We start from the raw sequence: 19,455 nt of genomic DNA on the forward strand, positions 1-19,455 counted from the left end.
CATTGCGGTATGATGTCAAAAAGACACACAGTGTAGAATGATGTCAAAAGACACACAGTGTAGAATGATGTCAAAAGACACACAGTGTAGAATGATGTCAAAAGACACACAGTGTAGAATGATGTCAAAAGACACACATTGTGGTATGATGTCAAAAGACACACAGTGTAGAATGATGTCAAATGACACAGTGTAGAATGATGTCAAATGACACAATGATGTCAAAAGACACATTGTAGTATGATGTCAAAAATGATGTCAAAAGACACACAGTGTAGTATGATGTCAAAAATGATGTCAAATGACACACAGTGTAGAATGATGTCAAAAGACACACAGTGTAGAATGATGTCAAAAGACACACAGTGTAGTATGATCTCAAATGACACACAGTGTAGTATGATGTCAAATGACACACAGTGTAGAATGATGTCAAAAGACACACAGTGTAGTATGATCTCAAATGACACAGTGTAGAATGATGTCACATGACACACAGTGTAGTATGATGTCAAATGACAGTGTAGTATGATGTCAAAAATGATGTCAAATGACACAGTGTAGAATGATGTCAAAAGACACACAGTGTAGAATGATGTCAAAAGACACACAGTGTAGTATGATGTCAAATGACACAGTGTAGAATGATGTCACATGACACACAGTGTAGTATGATGTCAAATGACACAGTGTAGAATGATGTCAAATGACACAGTGTAGAATGATGTCAAATGACACACAGTGTAGAATGATGTCAAAAGACACACAGTGTGGTATGATGTCAAATGACACACAGTGTAGTATGATGTCAAATGACACACAGTGTAGAATGATGTCAAATGACACACAGTGTAGTATGATGTCAAATGACACACAGTGTAGTATGATGTCAAATGACACACAGTGTAGAATGATGTCAAAAGACACACATTGCGGTATGATGTCAAATGACACACAGTGTAGAATGATGTCAAATGACAGTGTAGTATGATGTCAAATGACACACAGTGTAGTATGATGTCAAATGACACACAGTGTAGTATGATGTCAAATGACACACAGTGTAGTATGATGTCAAATGACACACAGTGTAGTATGATGTCAAATGACACAGTGTAGAATGATGTCAAAAGACACAGTGTAGAATGATGTCAAATGACACACAGTGTAGTATGATGTCAAATGACACACAGTGTAGTATGATGTCAAATGACACACAGTGTAGAATGATGTCAAATGACACAGTGTAGAATGATGTCAAAAGACACACAGTGTAGAATGATGTCAAATGACACAGTGTAGTATGATGTCAAATGACACACAGTGTAGTATGATGTCAAATGACACACAGTGTAGAATGATGTCAAATGACACAGTGTAGAATGATGTCAAAAGACACACAGTGTAGAATGATGTCAAATGACACAGTGTAGTATGATGTCAAATGACACACAGTGTAGAATGATGTCAAATGACACACAGTGTAGAATGATGTCAAAAGACACACAGTGTAGTATGATGTCAAATGACACAGTGTAGAATGATGTCAAAAGACACACAGTGTAGAATGATGTCAAAAGACACACATTGCGGTATGATGTCAAAAGACACAGTGTAGAATGATGTCAAATGACACAGTGTAGAATGATGTCAAATGACACAGTGTAGAATGATGTCAAAAGACACACATTGCGGTATGATGTCAAATGACACAGTGTATAGTATGATGTCAAAAATGATGTCAAAAGACACACAGTGTAGAATGATGTCAAATGACACACAGTGTAGAATCATCATTCTACACTGTGTGGTATGATGTCAAATGACATCATACACTACATTCTACACTTTGACACACAGTGTAGAATGATGTCAAATGACACACAGTGTAGAATGATGTCAAAAGACACACATTGTGGTATGATGTCAAATGACACACAGTGTAGAATGATGTCAAATGACACACAGTGTAGTATGATGTCAAATGACACACAGTGTAGAATGATGTCAAAAGACACACAGTGTAGTATGATGTCAAATGACACAGTGTAGTATGATGTCAAATGACACACAGTGTAGTATGATGTCAAATGACACACAGTGTAGTATGATGTCAAATGACACAGTGTAGTATGATGTCAAATGACACACAGTGTAGAATGATGTCAAAAGACACACATTGTGGTATGATGTCAAATGACAGTGTAGAATGATGTCAAATGACACACAGTGTAGAATGATGTCAAAAGACACACAGTGTAGTATGATGTCAAATGACACAGTGTAGTATGATGTCAAATGACACACAGTGTAGAATGATGTCAAAAGACACACATTGTGGTATGATGTCAAATGACAGTGTAGAATGATGTCAAATGACACACAGTGTAGAATGATGTCAAAAGACACACATTGCGGTATGATGTCAAATGACACAGTGTAGAATGATGTCAAATGACACACAGTGTAGAATGATGTCAAAAGACAGACAGTGTAGAATGATGTCAAAAGACACACATTGCGGTATGATGTCAAATGACACAGTGTATAGTATGATGTCAAAAATGATGTCAAAAGACACACAGTGTAGAATGATGTCAAATGACACAGTGTAGAATGATGTCAAATGACACACAGTGTAGAATGATGTCAAATGACACACAGTGTAGAATGATGTCAAATGACACACAGTGTAGAATGATGTCAAATGACACACAGTGTAGAATGATGTCAAATGACACACAGTGTAGAATGATGTCAAATGACACACAGAGTAGTATGATGTCAAATGACACACAGTGTAGAATGATGTCAAAAGACACACAGTGTAGTATGATGTCAAATGACACAGTGTAGTATGATGTCAAATGACACACAGTGTAGTATGATGTCAAATGACACACAGTGTAGTATGATGTCAAATGACACAGTGTAGAATGATGTCAAAAGACACACATTGTGGTATGATGTCAAATGACACACAGTGTAGTATGATGTCAAATGACACACAGTGTAGAATGATGTCAAAAGACACACATTGTGGTATGATGTCAAATGACACAGTGTAGTATGATGTCAAATGACACACAGTGTAGAATGATGTCAAAAGACACACATTGTGGTATGATGTCAAATGACACACAGTGTAGTATGATGTCAAATGACACACAGTGTAGTATGATGTCAAATGACACACAGTGTAGTATGATGTCAAATGACACACAGTGTAGAATGATGTCAAAAGACACACATTGTGGTATGATGTCAAATGACACACAGTGTAGTATGATGTCAAATGACACAGTGTAGTATGATGTCAAATGACACACAGTGTAGTATGATGTCAAATGACACACAGTGTAATATGATGTCAAATGACACACAGTGTAGTATGATGTCAAATGACACACAGTGTAGAATGATGTCAAAAGACACACAGTGTAGTATGATGTCAAATGACACACAGTGTAGAATGATGTCAAAAGACACACAGTGTAGAATGATGTCAAATGACACAATGATGTCAAAAGACACATTGTAGTATGATGTCAAAAATGATGTCAAATGACACAGTGTAGAATGATGTCAAAAGACACACAGTGTAGAATGATGTCAAAAGACACACATTGCGGTATGATGTCAAATGACACAGTGTAGAATGATGTCACATGACACACAGTGTAGAATGATGTCATATGACACACAGTGTAGTATGATCTCAAATGACACAGTGTAGAATGATGTCACATGACACACAGTGTAGTATGATGTCAAATGACACAGTGTAGTATGATGTCAAAAGACACACATTGCGGTATGATGTCAAATGACACAGTGTAGAATGATGTCAAATGACACAGTGTAGAATGATGTCAAATGACACAGTGTAGAATGATGTCAAATGACACAGTGTAGAATGATGTCAAATGACACAGTGTAGAATGATGTCAAATGACACAGTGTAGAATGATGTCAAAAGACACAGTGTAGAATGATGTCAAATGACACAGTGTAGAATGATGTCAAAAGACACACAGTGTAGAATGATGTCAAAAGACACACATTGCGGTATGATGTCAAAAGACACAGTGTAGAATGATGTCAAATGACACACAGTGTAGAATGATGTCAAAAGACACACAGTGTAGAATGATGTCAAAAGACACACAGTGTAGAATGATGTCAAAAGACACACAGTGTAGTATGATGTCAAATGACACACAGTGTAGTATGATGTCAAAAGACACACAGTGTAGAATGATGTCAAATGACACAGTGTAGTATGATGTCAAATGACACACAGTGTAGAATGATGTCAAAAGACACACATTGTGGTATGATGTCAAATGACAGTGTAGAATGATGTCAAATGACACACAGTGTAGAATGATGTCAAATGACACACAGTGTAGAATGATGTCAAATGACACACAGTGTAGAATGATGTCAAATGACACACATTGTGGTATGATGTCAAATGACACACAGTGTAGAATGATGTCAAAAGACACACAGTGTAGAATGATGTCAAAAGACACACAGTGTAGAATGATGTCAAAAGACACACAGTGTAGTATGATGTCAAATGACACACAGTGTAGTATGATGTCAAAAGACACACAGTGTAGAATGATGTCAAATGACACAGTGTAGTATGATGTCAAATGACACACAGTGTAGAATGATGTCAAAAGACACACATTGTGGTATGATGTCAAATGACACAGTGTAGAATGATGTCAAATGACACACAGTGTAGAATGATGTCAAAAGACACACAGTGTAGAATGATGTCAAAAGACACACAGTGTAGAATGATGTCAAAAGACACACAGTGTAGTATGATGTCAAATGACACACAGTGTAGTATGATGTCAAAAGACACACAGTGTAGAATGATGTCAAATGACACAGTGTAGTATGATGTCAAATGACACACAGTGTAGAATGATGTCAAAAGACACACATTGTGGTATGATGTCAAATGACAGTGTAGAATGATGTCAAATGACACACAGTGTAGAATGATGTCAAATGACACACAGTGTAGAATGATGTCAAATGACACACAGTGTAGAATGATGTCAAATGACACACATTGTGGTATGATGTCAAATGACACACAGTGTAGAATGATGTCAAAAGACACACAGTGTAGAATGATGTCAAAAGACACACAGTGTAGAATGATGTCAAAAGACACACAGTGTAGTATGATGTCAAATGACACACAGTGTAGTATGATGTCAAAAGACACACAGTGTAGAATGATGTCAAATGACACACAGTGTAGAATGATGTCAAATGACACACAGTGTAGAATGATGTCAAATGACACACAGTGTAGTATGATGTCAAATGACACACAGTGTAGAATGATGTCAAAAGACACACAGTGTAGAATGATGTCAAATGACACAGTGTAGTATGATGTCAAATGACACACAGTGTAATATGATGTCAAAAGACACACATTGTGGTATGATGTCAAATGACACACAGTGTAGAATGATGTCAAAAGACACACAGTGTAGTATGATGTCAAATGACACAGTGTAGTATGATGTCAAATGACACAGTGTAGTATGATGTCAAATGACACACAGTGTAGAATGATGTCAAAAGACACACAGTGTAGAATGATGTCAAATGACACAGTGTAGTATGATGTCAAATGACACACAGTGTAGAATGATGTCAAAAGACACACATTGTGGTATGATGTCAAATGACAGTGTAGAATGATGTCAAATGACACACAGTGTAGAATGATGTCAAAAGACACACATTGTGGTATGATGTCAAATGACACACAGTGTAGAATGATGTCAAAAGACACACATTGCGGTATGATGTCAAATGACACAGTGTATAGTATGATGTCAAATGACACACAGTGTAGAATGATGTCAAAAGACACACATTGCGGTATGATGTCAAATGACACAGTGTATAGTATGATGTCAAAAATGATGTCAAAAGACACACAGTGTAGAATGATGTCAAATGACACACAGTGTAGAATGATGTCAAATGACACACAGTGTAGAATGATGTCAAATGACACACAGTGTAGAATGATGTCAAATGACACACAGTGTAGAATGATGTCAAATGACACACAGTGTAGAATGATGTCAAATGACACACAGTGTGGTATGATGTCAAATGACACACAGTGTAGAATGATGTCAAAAGACACACATTGTGGTATGATGTCAAATGACACACAGTGTAGTATGATGTCAAATGACACAATGATGTCAAAAGACACATTGTAGTATGATGTCAAAAATGATGTCAAAAGACACACAGTGTAGAATGATGTCAAATGACACACAGTGTAGAATGATGTCAAATGACACACAGTGTAGAATGATGTCAAATGACACACAGTGTAGAATGATGTCAAATGACACACAGTGTAGAATGATGTCAAATGACACACAGTGTAGAATGATGTCAAATGACACACAGTGTAGAATGATGTCAAATGACACACAGTGTAGAATGATGTCAAATGACACACAGTGTAGAATGATGTCAAATGACACACAGTGTGGTATGATGTCAAATGACACACAGTGTAGAATGATGTCAAAAGACACACATTGTGGTATGATGTCAAATGACACACAGTGTAGTATGATGTCAAATGACACAATGATGTCAAAAGACACATTGTAGTATGATGTCAAAAATGATGTCAAAAGACACACATTGTAGTATGATGTCAAATGACACACAGTGTATAGTATGATGTCAAATGACACACAGTAGAATGATGTCAAATGACACACAGTGTAGTATGATGTCAAAAATGATGTCAAAAGACACACATTGTGGTATGATGTCAAAAGACACACAGTATACATGTATGCGAAAATAATATATACGGCCTGATTTCATTTTCACCCTCCAGCCCCCCAAAAACCCTACAAATTTGTCAACAAGACTTGCTTTGTGAACGTAGCTCAAAGTGTTCCCAAGCACATTGTATACTTCGTTTATTTTGAGTAAAATCTCACCTGTTTCATCAGACCTTTACATTCTTGGGTAATTCTCGGTAAAAACCCTGAAATAAATATTTTATTGCAGCAACAATCTCATACTGAAAAAAAAACAAACATTTTGGTTAAATTAAAATCTAGTTTTTTTCAGGATTTTTAAGAAATACAACAAAACACACTACCCTCTTAAACCCAGAAATGGTGCTTTATTTCTGTCAACTTGTGTTTTGCTGCGCCGCAAACTCCTGCTCAGGCGTCTTGTCTGGTTGGGGCCGTCTATCTCACCCTGCCTTTGGCCTTGCCTCTTCCTTTGGCGCTGCAAGTTAGACAGAAATGTTAGCACATCTATACTAATTAGCATCACAGTTAGCGTTGGACACTCAGCGATTCATTCACATTACATGAAAGAAAAACAAAACGTTAGTTAATATATTAATTTAGTTGTCAAACACGTGGATAAAAATGAATAAAGGCAAACTTTACAGATTGTTAGTTTGGAACAGCTTTCCCCCCCTAATAAATGATTCAAATTTAGCATTTTAAATCTAGCATGAAAAAACCCCAATATTTCTTCATGATATAATGCGTTCTAGTCCATGCAGACTGGCTCTATTTTACTGATGTAAATCTTGCATTTAGGAGCTCTGTGTTACATACTACATGGCAGACAATGACTGTTCTAAACAGAAAACCCTAACTTTTTATTTTTTGAAGTTTTAAGTCTATTAAAAAAAAAAACATGCTCCCGTAGAATTAGTTTTTTCAAGAGACGAGTGTGTGAGTTTACAGACGGCTACAGCTTACCTCTGGGTGGCCTGAACCCGATTCAGGAGCAAGTTGATCTGTTGTGAAGGACAAACGGACTAGTTAAAGTCACACTGAATGCCAGAGGGAATCTGGTGGTGCTGAAGAAGAACTGAGACGCTGTTTGTTTCACTGATGGACGTCTAAATAATTCCTGACTGAACTCGATCATCAAGAAAAATCAGAGAGAAAAAGGCAACAAGATCTCAGAAATGAAATGTTTATCATCACTGGCTGTCAAAATGACGCTTCAGCTGAGGAATGAAGCGCCGTCTGACAAAATGATTTCAGCTCAAAGCGAACGAGAGAGACAGCATGCCTTCAAGATATAAAAAGGTGAACAAGAAACACACTAAAAGCAAGTGACTTGTTAAATGTCAACTAAGATATTTGCATAAAGTATATCTTTAAAGATCTAGTCAGCAAGATATGTATTTGGAAAATAGGAATTTTCATTAAGAGTGATTTAAATACACCGTTTGGCCAAAAAAAAAAAAATAATAATATAATATCAATATTTAGGTAATTATGCTCATACTAACATTATTAGTTAGTTGTTTGTCATTATCTAAATGACAAACAACCTTTTCACAACCGTTTCAAGGCCCAATTCCAACACTCAGTAACTTAGACCTCTGGTGTATTCTCAGAAGTGTTACCTTAATTATAACCAGAAACATTCACACAGGAACCTTGCAGTTCTCGTGAAGTATTCAGTTCATTTTGCTGATTTTCGAGCAGATGTCTCAAAAAGACGCCCATCGGGTTTAATACCGTTAGCATAATTAGCACTAAAGCTAATTTCATGAACAAGCTTATTAATCATGAAAAAGAGTATTTACCTTGGCTCAGAAAGTTTAGTGTAGGCATTTAAACTAGAGTCAAGTAAATTTGTTGGAAAAATGTTAAAGAAAAAGCGTAATGTGAATTACTGGAAAAATTTGTAGTATATGTTGATTTTGTCACAACTGCAGAAGAGCTAACAATTTCCAGATCATGTCAAAACCAAAAGTTGGTTATATAAAAATATGAAATATTACCTGTATTTCCATCTGTGGGACAATAAAGACCCCACAGATGGAAAATATATATTCCTCTGTATGTAATTGATTATTTAGCAAATAATCTTTGCTGTATTAACCAATAATTGTGCACTGATTATTTATAAATAAAGTTAAACATAATGTGTTATTTACTTTAGGTTGTCGGGTCAGTACTCACGTCATATTTCTGTCTCTTGAGCTTCTCAGTGTAGTCAAATTTCTCCGCTTCCAGCATCATCAGCCACTGCCACAGCTCACCGGCCTTCTCCCTTTTAAACATAAGGCAGAAAAATCAGCGGCTGAAAACCAAAACCTGCTACAAACTCACACGACAGATGGCTTTTGATTAATGATGTCCTGCCTCGGACTCACTTCAGCTTGTCCTCGTTCAGATGGTCGATGTTGAGCGGTTTCCTCCGCTCTGCCAGGATCTTTCTCTTCTTTTCCCTCTCCGTTTGCTTCTTTGCTCCCTTCCTTCCATCTTGCTGCAAAATCAAAAAAAGGTGCAGGATGTTGTCTTTGATGGTTTTTTAAATTATTAGATAAAAAACAAAAAAATCCTGAACGGTGACCGACCCTTTGCTGGCCACCATATTGTTGAGTCATGTTAGTCAGGGCCTTTTTCTTCTTGGCGTCCTCGTCTTGCTTCTTACGAGCCTCCTCTTGTTCCTTCCTCTCTTTTTCTTCCTGTGAAGCAAATAGTGCAAAAATCCACCATCTTGTTGACTGCACTCCTAACCTGCTTTTTTCATACAAAAAAGCCCAGGAAAATATATATAACAAATGTTATATATATATATTATTTTTTTCTTGGTCAGTTTTCCTTCTCTCAATGTGTTAAACAAATCCTTGACCACATAACAAGAATCACCTGTGCTGTGGCACATTTGACAAGAGCAAGCTAGTCTTAAAGAGACAGTAGCCAAAAATTGAGCATGTCACACATAAAACATCAACAGGCAGAAACATTGTTCAGTTTGAGAAAACATGAAGTAATTTAAATTAAAAGCGTGAAATAATATGCTAATATTTTTCCTAGCAAATATGTTCATGCTTTTTGAGCTTGAACTTTTCCACCCTTTTTATGTTGCAACCACAAACTTCAATGTATTTCATTGACAACTTATGATACAGACCAATCCAAGGAAAAATACACAGCTTTTATTTAGTTATTTATTTTGTAATACAAGTGAAAGAGGAATTTTCTTTTACCAGCCACCTGATTATTCAGACTCGTCTCTAACAATTAATTTTCTCCTGCAGATTAAAGTTTTCTTTGGTGCCATCCAGAACTTTCCTTGAGTAACTTTGGACCAATTCGAGATTCCTCTCCTGTTTACAAAAATCACTTTAACCGCAGCTTCAAAAGGTACTCACAACCAAACGATTCTGCCTCTCTTTCTCCTGCTCGGCACGGATCCTCTGCTGTTCAGCCCTCTCAGCACGACGCTTCTCCTAATCATCCGCACCCACACACACACACACACGCGCGTACAAACAAAACGTAATTGTTTGCTGGGTGGTACATCACTTTGGCAGCGGTGCGTGCTTTTCATGGAAGACTTACAATCCTGTTAACAAGAGCGATGAGCTCCTCCTCGTCCTTCTTTCTCTGAATAAAGTGGGCCTCGATCAGAGACTGCAGCTCAGACAGATCTTTCTCCTGACGCTTCCTGTGGATGTCCTACAAGGAGGTCACACACACACACTCAAATGGGCCTCCACTCAAAACGTCCACTCCTGATACACCTTCATTGACACTTGGGTAGCTTTAAACATCAGTACCATTCACCAGATGCTTATTTTTTTCCAACCTAAAGCAGCTTGACTCACGTCAAAGTCAACTTTTTCCCCCTCTGGTATCTTAGGAACGGTGATCGGCGGAGCGAACGCCCTGCGAAGGAACACGTCTGTTAGAATAATAATAATAATAATTTGTACACCGATTAGATTTAGGAAGGTGGTAAAAACTTACTTTGGTTTGGGCTTGGATTCATCTGTTATAACAGGAAAAGAAAAAAGTATATGTTTTGTTACTTTTTTTAACAGATTTACTGCGAATTAAATGCTGTTTATACGTTAGCATAACATGCTAATACATTATTCTTTGATAGTACTCATTATTTAGAGTCAATAATAAAAGGCCCATATACCACGCAAAATAAATTGGGTTATAAATAATATAAATGGGTAAAAATGGTTAATTTATCTAGTTCTAATGCATCATTTTTCCTTTTCTTTCTAATCTCTTGCTTCATGTAAAACGCTGCTCAGCGATCATGACTGAGTTTTGCTACCAAAACTCAATCCGGCCCTTATAGTACATTCAATTAATTTAATAAAGCGCAGCAGTGCATCCAGCACTTTTTAATTAATTTGTGTTTTTTTTTTGTTTTTTTTTGACAGTGTGAATTTGCAGTTTCGTAATGAGGAATTAATTGGTCGTACTTCATACCTTCATCTGCAACTGGATGCTCTAAAGGAAAGAACAGAGGAAAAGTAAGTGTGTCAAAAAGCAAAAGACAAAGGGATTATTGGTGTTTGCATTCATCAATGACTAGAAATATTTCTGACATTTTCTTCAAAGTTTCCGCATGATTTTTTTTTAAAATTACAGTTCTAATTATAATAAGTGCAACATGTAGGCCATCCTGGCCCCAATCATGACACTATCACCACTATGCAAACAAGTATGTCGCAGGTTTTTGTGGGAAAGTAAAAGAATTTGCAAAGTTAACCAATATTAACCAAAGATTATCCTTATATTTATATGATTATGTGACTATACACAGAACTGGTCTCCAAGAGTTACTTCTCTTAAAGTAAAAATTGGTAGAAATACTTTTGCACTCTTTACTAGAAAATATAAAGTATATTTATATATAAAGTATATAACTTCCACATCTGAGGAGTTTATATTTAAAGCCATATTTTTTTTTCGTTTAGGTAAAAATAATTTATGTGACATTATTATAAGTTCTTATTAATCTACTCAATTGTACAAATCTCAGTCATAAAACACTATCAGTGTCAGCAAATATATTTTCCACCCGTAAAGTTAAACAGTAGATCCCAGAACATCCACCATTAAGAGTGGACTGTTAAAACCAGTTCATTTGACAGCGTGTTTTTGAGAGTTTATAATATTGTAAACACACCTTCATCCGCAGCTGGAGCCTCTAACAAGACAGGACAGAGGGAAATGTTAGAGCATCAACAGGCAGAATATAAATGGATTTCCTTTTATTACTTCCAAACCCCGCATTACCGAGATCTGATATTTACTTTATATATTCCAATGTGAAAACCTTTCTTGCATGTCAGAGGGTGAAATGGAAAGCCTGAACTCATTCTGTATGCCATGTCACACCAGGGTTTCAAGGCACAAAAATCATATCTTTTTTTTTTTTGGATAAAGGAAGGCAGCTCTTCTATTAAAGTGTGCCATCAGAATAAATCTGAAGCCAAGAGGGGAAAATAACAAGCTATTTGCATTTACGAGTAAATCCTTCCATAGCACAACATACAGAAGATTGGAAAATTAGTATTTCAGATATCAACAGACAGCTCAGCTCTTAATGTCTTTTTGTCCAAACTGCACAACAGGAAAAAAAAAAAAAACCAAAACATTGCAAGTCTGCACAACACAATTTAGAAGAAGAAGTACCTTCTTCTGCAGGCTCTTTGTAACGTAATCGGAGGAGACAGCATGAAATGGAAAACACATCATCAATAAACGTGGCTCAGCTCAAGTCAGGTCGCTTAGAAAATGATTTTTACATTCAAGAAAACAAGAGTGTGTATAACAAGATATTAAATTCAAGTTTCATATAAGGATAAAGGAAGCTAGATGCAGGAAAACAGGCCCAGATCATGACACTGCCACCCCTTTGTAAGGGGTTTCGTCCTCTCAGATGTTGAAAAGTTGCCTTGTTTACGTTCCTGACCTTTACCAGCGTTGATGAATTGTTCCAGATGGTCCTGCTGCTTAAAGACTGTAGCCTCGACCGGCACAGAATGAATAAACACAAAAATTAATAAATAAATGTTTTTCTCACTTTAAAGATTTCAGTTCCTTTTTCACGACTTTGATTGTTTAGTTATATTGGGGTAAACATCACAATATTGAGTCGGTGTAATAAGAATAATTTTGGAATTATGGAAGCAGAGTGGATTTTTTTTAAAAGATTAAACATGGAATGGGACAGTTTTCTTGAGAAATGGTTTTAATAACAGAGAAATGCATCTTTGTTTTTGCAGGAGCACAGAAATATACTGCAGTAATTAACGTTATTAGTTGGGGGAAAAACTGTCATAATCTGCACAGATTCTCTAAACTCATTTAAAGTTTCTTGCAAACGCACAAAAATTGAGGTGAAAGGCAGAAAACAAATCTAGATTCAGATCTTTGATTTCTACTAACTAAAATAACTACAGAACATCCAGATAAAAATGTTAATGTATTTGTAGTGCCTATACAGATCTCTGATCACTCTCAGTACATGAATTTTATGTAATTTGGTTTATTGGTTTCTCTTTCGTGCCTTATTATACATTTCAGGACATGTTGGTTGGAACTTTTTAACAATATTTGAGATTTTTAGACTGATTAAACTCCCAGCAAGAAAATTTTTAATCTGTAGTCAGGGCCGGCCAAAGGTTTTATGGGGCCCAGAGGATATTTCCATTTTGGGGGGCCCATTTACATTTTGCTTGACCGTCCACAGTTTGTGTATTGTTTGCGTGGCTAAGTGGACATGAATGGATGGGAGGATTTATCTAGATTTGTTTGTAAACAGCTCAGATATCAGCCTATTGTTTTTAAGATTAAAACCGGCACATAAATCAGATCACATGATTTTTAAAAAATTTGTAATCCAGAAAATCTCAAAGTGATTTTAGAAATCAGCTCATTCTTCTTATAATAGACTACAAATGAAACATTTTGATTATTTGTGTAGAAATTCAAGTGCTCTTGGGGGCCCCCTGTGGTGTGGAGGTCTTATAGTTTTGGCTGGCTCTGTGGAGTTCATGGTAAAACAAAAATAAGTAAAAAGAGGATTTTTTGTTTTACCTTCAGTAGTGGAGACAGGGGGCTCTGAGGAAAAAAGCAGCAATACAAACATTAGATTAAAAAAAAAGTTGACATTTTATATAATAACTACTCTGATTCCAGTCAAGACGTGAAAAGTGGAAATAAATGAACCTGGTCTTAAAGTTATTCCTGCACATAGACGGCAAATGTTTCTTAAGTGGATTCAGCGACACAAACAAATGGATATCTCATTTAGAGTAAATTCATCTGATCCTAACTCTGCAGGCACCGGCTGAGCAGCCAAACAAAGCAGTGATTACTGATGACTGGACTCAAAACGGCTAATGAGACTAAAACGAATGAGCAGCTATGAAAAGACAACATAGTTTACAGTAATCTGCAGGTGGAGGCTGCTTTTCACAGATTTCACTCAGTCAGCTCTGTTTGCGTTATTTGCAAACGGCAGAATGCCATACATTAGGCCATTATAATATCAAATTAAGCGGTCGTCGTAGTAAATGTTATTACGGTTTGTAAAAACGAGAGACGAAACCATAAAGTATTTAAAAGACGAGAATTACCTTCTACTCCAGGTGGAGCTTCTTCTGAAAACAAGAATAAAAACAGAAAGAAAGAAAAAAACAGTCAAGCTCTGTTATTGCAGACATGACAAAAGACTTGCAGCAACACCCACACGCAAACACACTTTGCTGAGATTATACGACCCGAGGGGGTAAGCACAGAGCAGAATAAAAAGGCTGTGTTCACAGACAAAAAAAAGCCTTTTTTTTCTCTTTTCTTTGAGCCTTTATGACTGAGTGAACCAAATATGGATTAGTGGATCAATGGGACTCAGCAAACAGCTCCCAGCAGGAATCTGGTCACTCTGCACACTGTCATATCACTGTCTCTTGGGATGCATAAAAAAACAAACAAAAAACACAAAAACGCAGTGCTGGACATTTATCGTGAGCAAAGGTACAAACACGGAGGGATGAGCTTAGATCACCGACTGAGCCGTCTGTAACCCGCCCCAATAGATACTTGTAGCCTCAGACGGTAAAGCAGCTCTGTGCTGACGTGTAGCGGCAGGATAGACTTGGAAAAAGTACACGCACATTTGTTTGGAAAGATGTGCGAAAAAAAAAACCCCGCCTAAAATAAATTAGTTAATTTTCCACAATTTAAAAGCATGCAGCCATCACTGCGCTTGACAGGCGAGGTGTTAGCTTTCCGAATCCTGCTGTCTGCTTTTCCTGGCTGACAGCAGGCATGTAACTCCAACAAAGAGGCTGCACACGTGAAGACTTCGCCTTCCCGTTGCTTCGTCTTCTTCCTGAGCTGACATAATCAGGTCAGCCGCGTCTAAGAATGGAGGCTAGAAGTGACGAGTTTTTTTTTTTTTTTTTTACAAAAAGGAAGCGTCAAACCACTTCAGAAGTCGTCACTTACCTTCCTCCCTGAAAAGAAATTAGGTAAAGATTTGAAATGATCAGAGTATCAGATTTTTTTTATTGTGATAAAAAGCTTTAGAAGTGGATTTTACTTACCCCACCTCCTCCACTAGAACTTCTTCAATTACTTCTTCCTCCACAACTTCTTCTTCGACGACGTCCTCCACTGCTTCCTCAGACATTTTAGCTGATAGTTTCTTTAATCAAACCGAAGAAAAACAAACAATTATATTACAGGGTTTCACCAACTCAAATTTAAAACTTTTTTTTTAAGACGACAAAAACTGTACCAAAGAATTTGCATATTTCGTAGAGCCAAGATGTTACTGCGCAGATTAAACGTAGCATCGTACGGTTTAGCAAGAGAGGTGAGCCGGTGGTAAAGACGAACGTCCGTCCAGAAAACTGATGATAAAAACGCAAAAAGATACGTAGCTAGCTAGCTAGCTAGCAAGGGTATGTTAGCAGCTAGTTAGCAGTAGCCTCAACCACCTCGAGTCACAGATGACGTCTGAGTATGACTCAAATGTTTGCCTGACAGAAAACTTCCCATGAGAAAAAAAAAATGTACATAGAAAATACAAGATGAAATAGTCCTGTCATAACAAAATTTAATCACTGATTAATTAAGGCCAACTTGCATGTTTTTGATTGAATTTAAGACATTTCAAGGCTATCATTTTAGATACATTGATTCAAGACTTTTTAAGGATGTGCAAACGCCTTGTGTTCATAGAAACTGCTCACATTTATCACATTTTTAAAAAAAATTTTTTTTAAATGGCTTACGTTTTCCACGCATCTGATTAGTTACAACAACAAACTCATTTCTCAGATGTTTCCCTGCTGCGATTATTTACCTGGTTCCCTGTTTTTAATCACTCTAATGTTACAACAAGCCCTTGACAGATGGCTCCTTTCTTCCCCAGCATTCAGAGCCTTTTATCATTTGTGCAAACAACAAAAACAACAAAAAGTAAAGAGAGAGAGAAAATATCTTGGCGGTAGGGCTGTGAAGTTGGAACAGTGGTGGAGGGAGAAATGATTCTGCAGGCTGAGGCCCAGGGTGTTAAACAGCTCCAGGCCTAATCCGCAGTCATTTCCTCTTGGCGCTGATCAAGGCTGCAGGCAGCCGACGGAGGCCTGAGTGGCGCTCAAACTGCAGGGAACGCATGAATTTTTTAATGACCCACTGACTCATCTGAAGACATGATGTGCTTTTTTTTTTTTTAATCCTCACACTAGTTGATCAGGTAGCAGAGACAGCAGCTTTGAAGCAGTTTGTTGGAAGGGATGCACCCAGTTTTCAGATTTCCCGTCATTAAATCGAACAGAAAGTGCATATTTATTATTAGACTTGTGGTTTAAATCATTACAAGTAGAGATTAAAGTTTTTCTCTTCTTTACAAAATAGCTCAAGAACAATAAAAGTTGACAATAGTAATTTTATTTTGTTGCCTCCATATTCTGAAGGTGAAGCTCCACCCAGCTTAATGTTTTTTGCAGGACCTTACAGGATTGTCTTCCCTCAACTCCAACCAGCCTGGAATGCTAGATTTGAATGTAGGTGAATATGTTTAGATGTTTCAACTTCTAAATTTACTAAGATCTTTTTTTTTTTTTTTTTTTTTTAATGAATTGGTCACGCTGGTTTTTTATTTGGATGCAGAGGACTTCCGTAGATTTGGAAAACATGGATGCATCCCTTTTTTCCCCATCACAATTTAGCAAAACAAAGAATTTTGAGGCTTTAAAAGTGCCAAAATGATAATATAATATTGATTATAGAGGAAAAGGTGAACAGTTCCCTGCTATTGAATAAACTATTTTTTCACAAAACATTTTTTGCTTTTTTTTTGCCTAGCATGCATAATATTGTACACTTTTTTCCTCATTCTTCTCTTCATATTATAACTAAAACAAGCTAACGTTAGCTGGTGAAATAGTCGGGCTACAATTACAGTAAAGTGACCGACTTAACTGCATAAACAAATCAAGTTGGTCATAATTCGTGTCCAATTGTGAATACGGACTAAGATTTAACAATGACCAGAGGTCGCAAAGTCCTGAAAGGTAAAAGAAAATGAACTTTATAAATCAATGTGCTTTTTACGACTCCCACCTTGTCCTACCTCTAACCACTCCGTTTTATATACAGCCTATGTTCCTTTTTAGCAGAGGCGCTTCAGACATTGATCCAAGCATAGCAGTGACCTCTGGCTGCTGGAGATCAAGGTGAACAGGAGCAGACTGCATCAGCGTGCTCTGTCATTGGATTAGATGTCAAGATTTGATTGCACACAACACTTCCTTCAGAGGTTTTCTTCCTATTTTTTTTTTCCACAGGCTTATAAATCACACGATCATAAAATCCAATGTCAGAATGGCTGAAGAGCGAAGGGGAGAGCGAGGGTCTATTTTTAAGAATAATAGGACGAGCTCTTGAACAGGTGCGGAGCAGCTCCTCCAGACAATGGCTCACCTCGTCTGTACTCCAGTAAATCAGTGGGCCGGGTCCAAACATTCAGCGGGCTATTTATGTTGCTGCAGGTTTGACAGCCAGCTGCCAGTAATGGGGAGAGGGGACATTTTTTACAACAATAGAGCTGAGGAGAAGCTGATTTTGACTTTGAAACAAGCCAGATTTCTTCCAATACTGTAAAAGTTTGAACGTTGAAGGTCTAAATGCACATTTGAATCTAATTGGGCATTTCTTCTTGAGACTTGGTATTTCTCACCATTTAGGTTCTCAAAGTCAAACACTGTGGTATTTGATAGGGGCCAGTAGAGATTAGAACGGGGGAAGTCAAAGGTCGAGGAAGTGGGAAAAAAACAGAAGATGCTTTAAATACATCAGAGTGGAACGAACGGAAGTCCCGGAGACCCTTGGTACTGAATCCGCATTTGGTTCAATGAATGCGGTCAGTTGGCGTTTGGCTGAAACCGTGGAACAGCACACCGTCCGACAGTGGCAGGAATGTTGCTGGTGCTGCTTTCAGCATTAAGGAGCATTAAGTCAAAGCCTGCAAAGTATGCCACCAACACAGCGGTCTCAGGGGCGAGCTTAGCACCTTCTTCACCCGCATATGCAGCACTCGGAACAAAAAGCAGGAAGAAAATCCCCACCAGAGCCAACTTAGGCCACGTAGGATCTAGTTATATCTCCATTTCTGGCTTTTTAATACTGCGTGCAAAATCACTTGGTACGTCACGCCAACATCAGATATTACACCAATGTCTTTCGTGTTTAAAACCACGCGGAGAGCTGTCTTTTAGTTCTCTTTTACAGTCATGTTCATTTAGTTGTCCCTGGGGTCAAGGCCACTCTTACCTCTTACGCTATGCGTCCCCTGAAGAAGCGATGGGATTTAGGGCAAGTGTTGTTCTTCCTCTTCTACATCCAGCCAAATACAAACTCAGTCATCCTCTCTTCCAACCAAACGGCACAACTTAATACAGCCCTGGGGGTCTCGTGACTGCATGTCTTTGCAATGACTGGTTGGGACGGTCCCTTCTATTGTTGGAGACAAAAGTCAGATGAGACGTACCTGGACCTAAATACAGCCTTCACATGCTGGTCATGAATTGCACTGGGGGGAAAAAGGAGGAGGAAGGGAGGGTGGAGAGTTGTAGCAAAATAAGACAGAAGAGATGATATAGATAATACAGATAGATTGGACAGAGGATCTTTGTAATCCGACTCCTCTTATGTGAAAATGGGGTCCAACCGACCCCACGCACGTAAAACTTGTATCATTTGCCATAGTCCTCTACGTTTGCCTCAGTCCTCCCACTATTTGTGTGATACAAATATAGAATTTAATTAAAAAGTTAAAAAAAAAAATCTCGTATTTTTTAAACAATAAATGACAAACATTCTGACACCATGTGAAAACACGAAAAATCTAGGCTAGCTAGCAAGGGACTTCAGTTTTCAATACACCAAGCTAACAGAATATGACAATTAAAAATTCCACTTACAATAATCTTGTTTTAATAGTGTAAAATGAAGTTAATGATGCAGTCAGTGAATAAATAAAATAATGAATTTACCTTTAACTATGTTGAGTAAGCTAGCTAGCTAACCAAGTAGCTGCAACTAGAGTACC

General features: G+C 37.4%; 1 protein-coding gene across 1 annotated transcript; it reads right to left on the bottom strand.

Annotated features, from left to right (window-relative positions):
* Window positions 1–7,196: 7,196 nt before the first annotated feature.
* On the bottom strand, window positions 7,197–18,825 carry tnnt2e (troponin T2e, cardiac). Its single transcript, XM_014985067.2, has 17 exons — window positions 18,678–18,825; window positions 15,443–15,543; window positions 15,345–15,352; window positions 14,474–14,497; window positions 13,932–13,955; window positions 12,525–12,539; window positions 12,016–12,036; window positions 11,313–11,333; window positions 10,833–10,854; window positions 10,691–10,751; window positions 10,425–10,541; window positions 10,235–10,312; window positions 9,434–9,544; window positions 9,230–9,342; window positions 9,036–9,126; window positions 7,815–7,852; window positions 7,197–7,326 (listed from the first exon to the last, which is right to left on the bottom strand). Exons 2-17 carry the CDS (start codon window positions 15,526–15,528, stop codon window positions 7,287–7,289), a joined length of 870 nt encoding a protein of 289 aa, XP_014840553.2. The 5' UTR covers window positions 15,529–15,543; window positions 18,678–18,825; the 3' UTR covers window positions 7,197–7,286.
* Window positions 18,826–19,455: the final 630 nt, after the last annotated feature.

This window comes from Poecilia mexicana, unplaced genomic scaffold (assembly GCF_051168715.1).
Source record: "Poecilia mexicana isolate PSO_F unplaced genomic scaffold, ASM5116871v1 scaffold_23, whole genome shotgun sequence".
Lineage (NCBI taxonomy): Eukaryota > Metazoa > Chordata > Actinopteri > Cyprinodontiformes > Poeciliidae > Poecilia > Poecilia mexicana.

What these genes read in the sequence shown, in the direction of transcription:
- tnnt2e (XM_014985067.2), bottom strand. Translation starts at nt 15,528, where the DNA reads ATGTCTGAGGAAGCAGTGGAGGACGTCGTCGAAGAAGAAGTTGTGGAG. An exon ending in GCATCCAGTTGCAGATGAAG is followed by an intron (nt 10,855 to 11,312) that starts GTATGAAGTACG and finishes CTGTTATAACAG; the next exon opens with ATGAATCCAAGCCCAAACCA. An exon ending in CTGAACGAGGACAAGCTGAA is followed by an intron (nt 9,127 to 9,229) that starts GTGAGTCCGAGG and finishes TATGTTTAAAAG; the next exon opens with GGAGAAGGCCGGTGAGCTGT.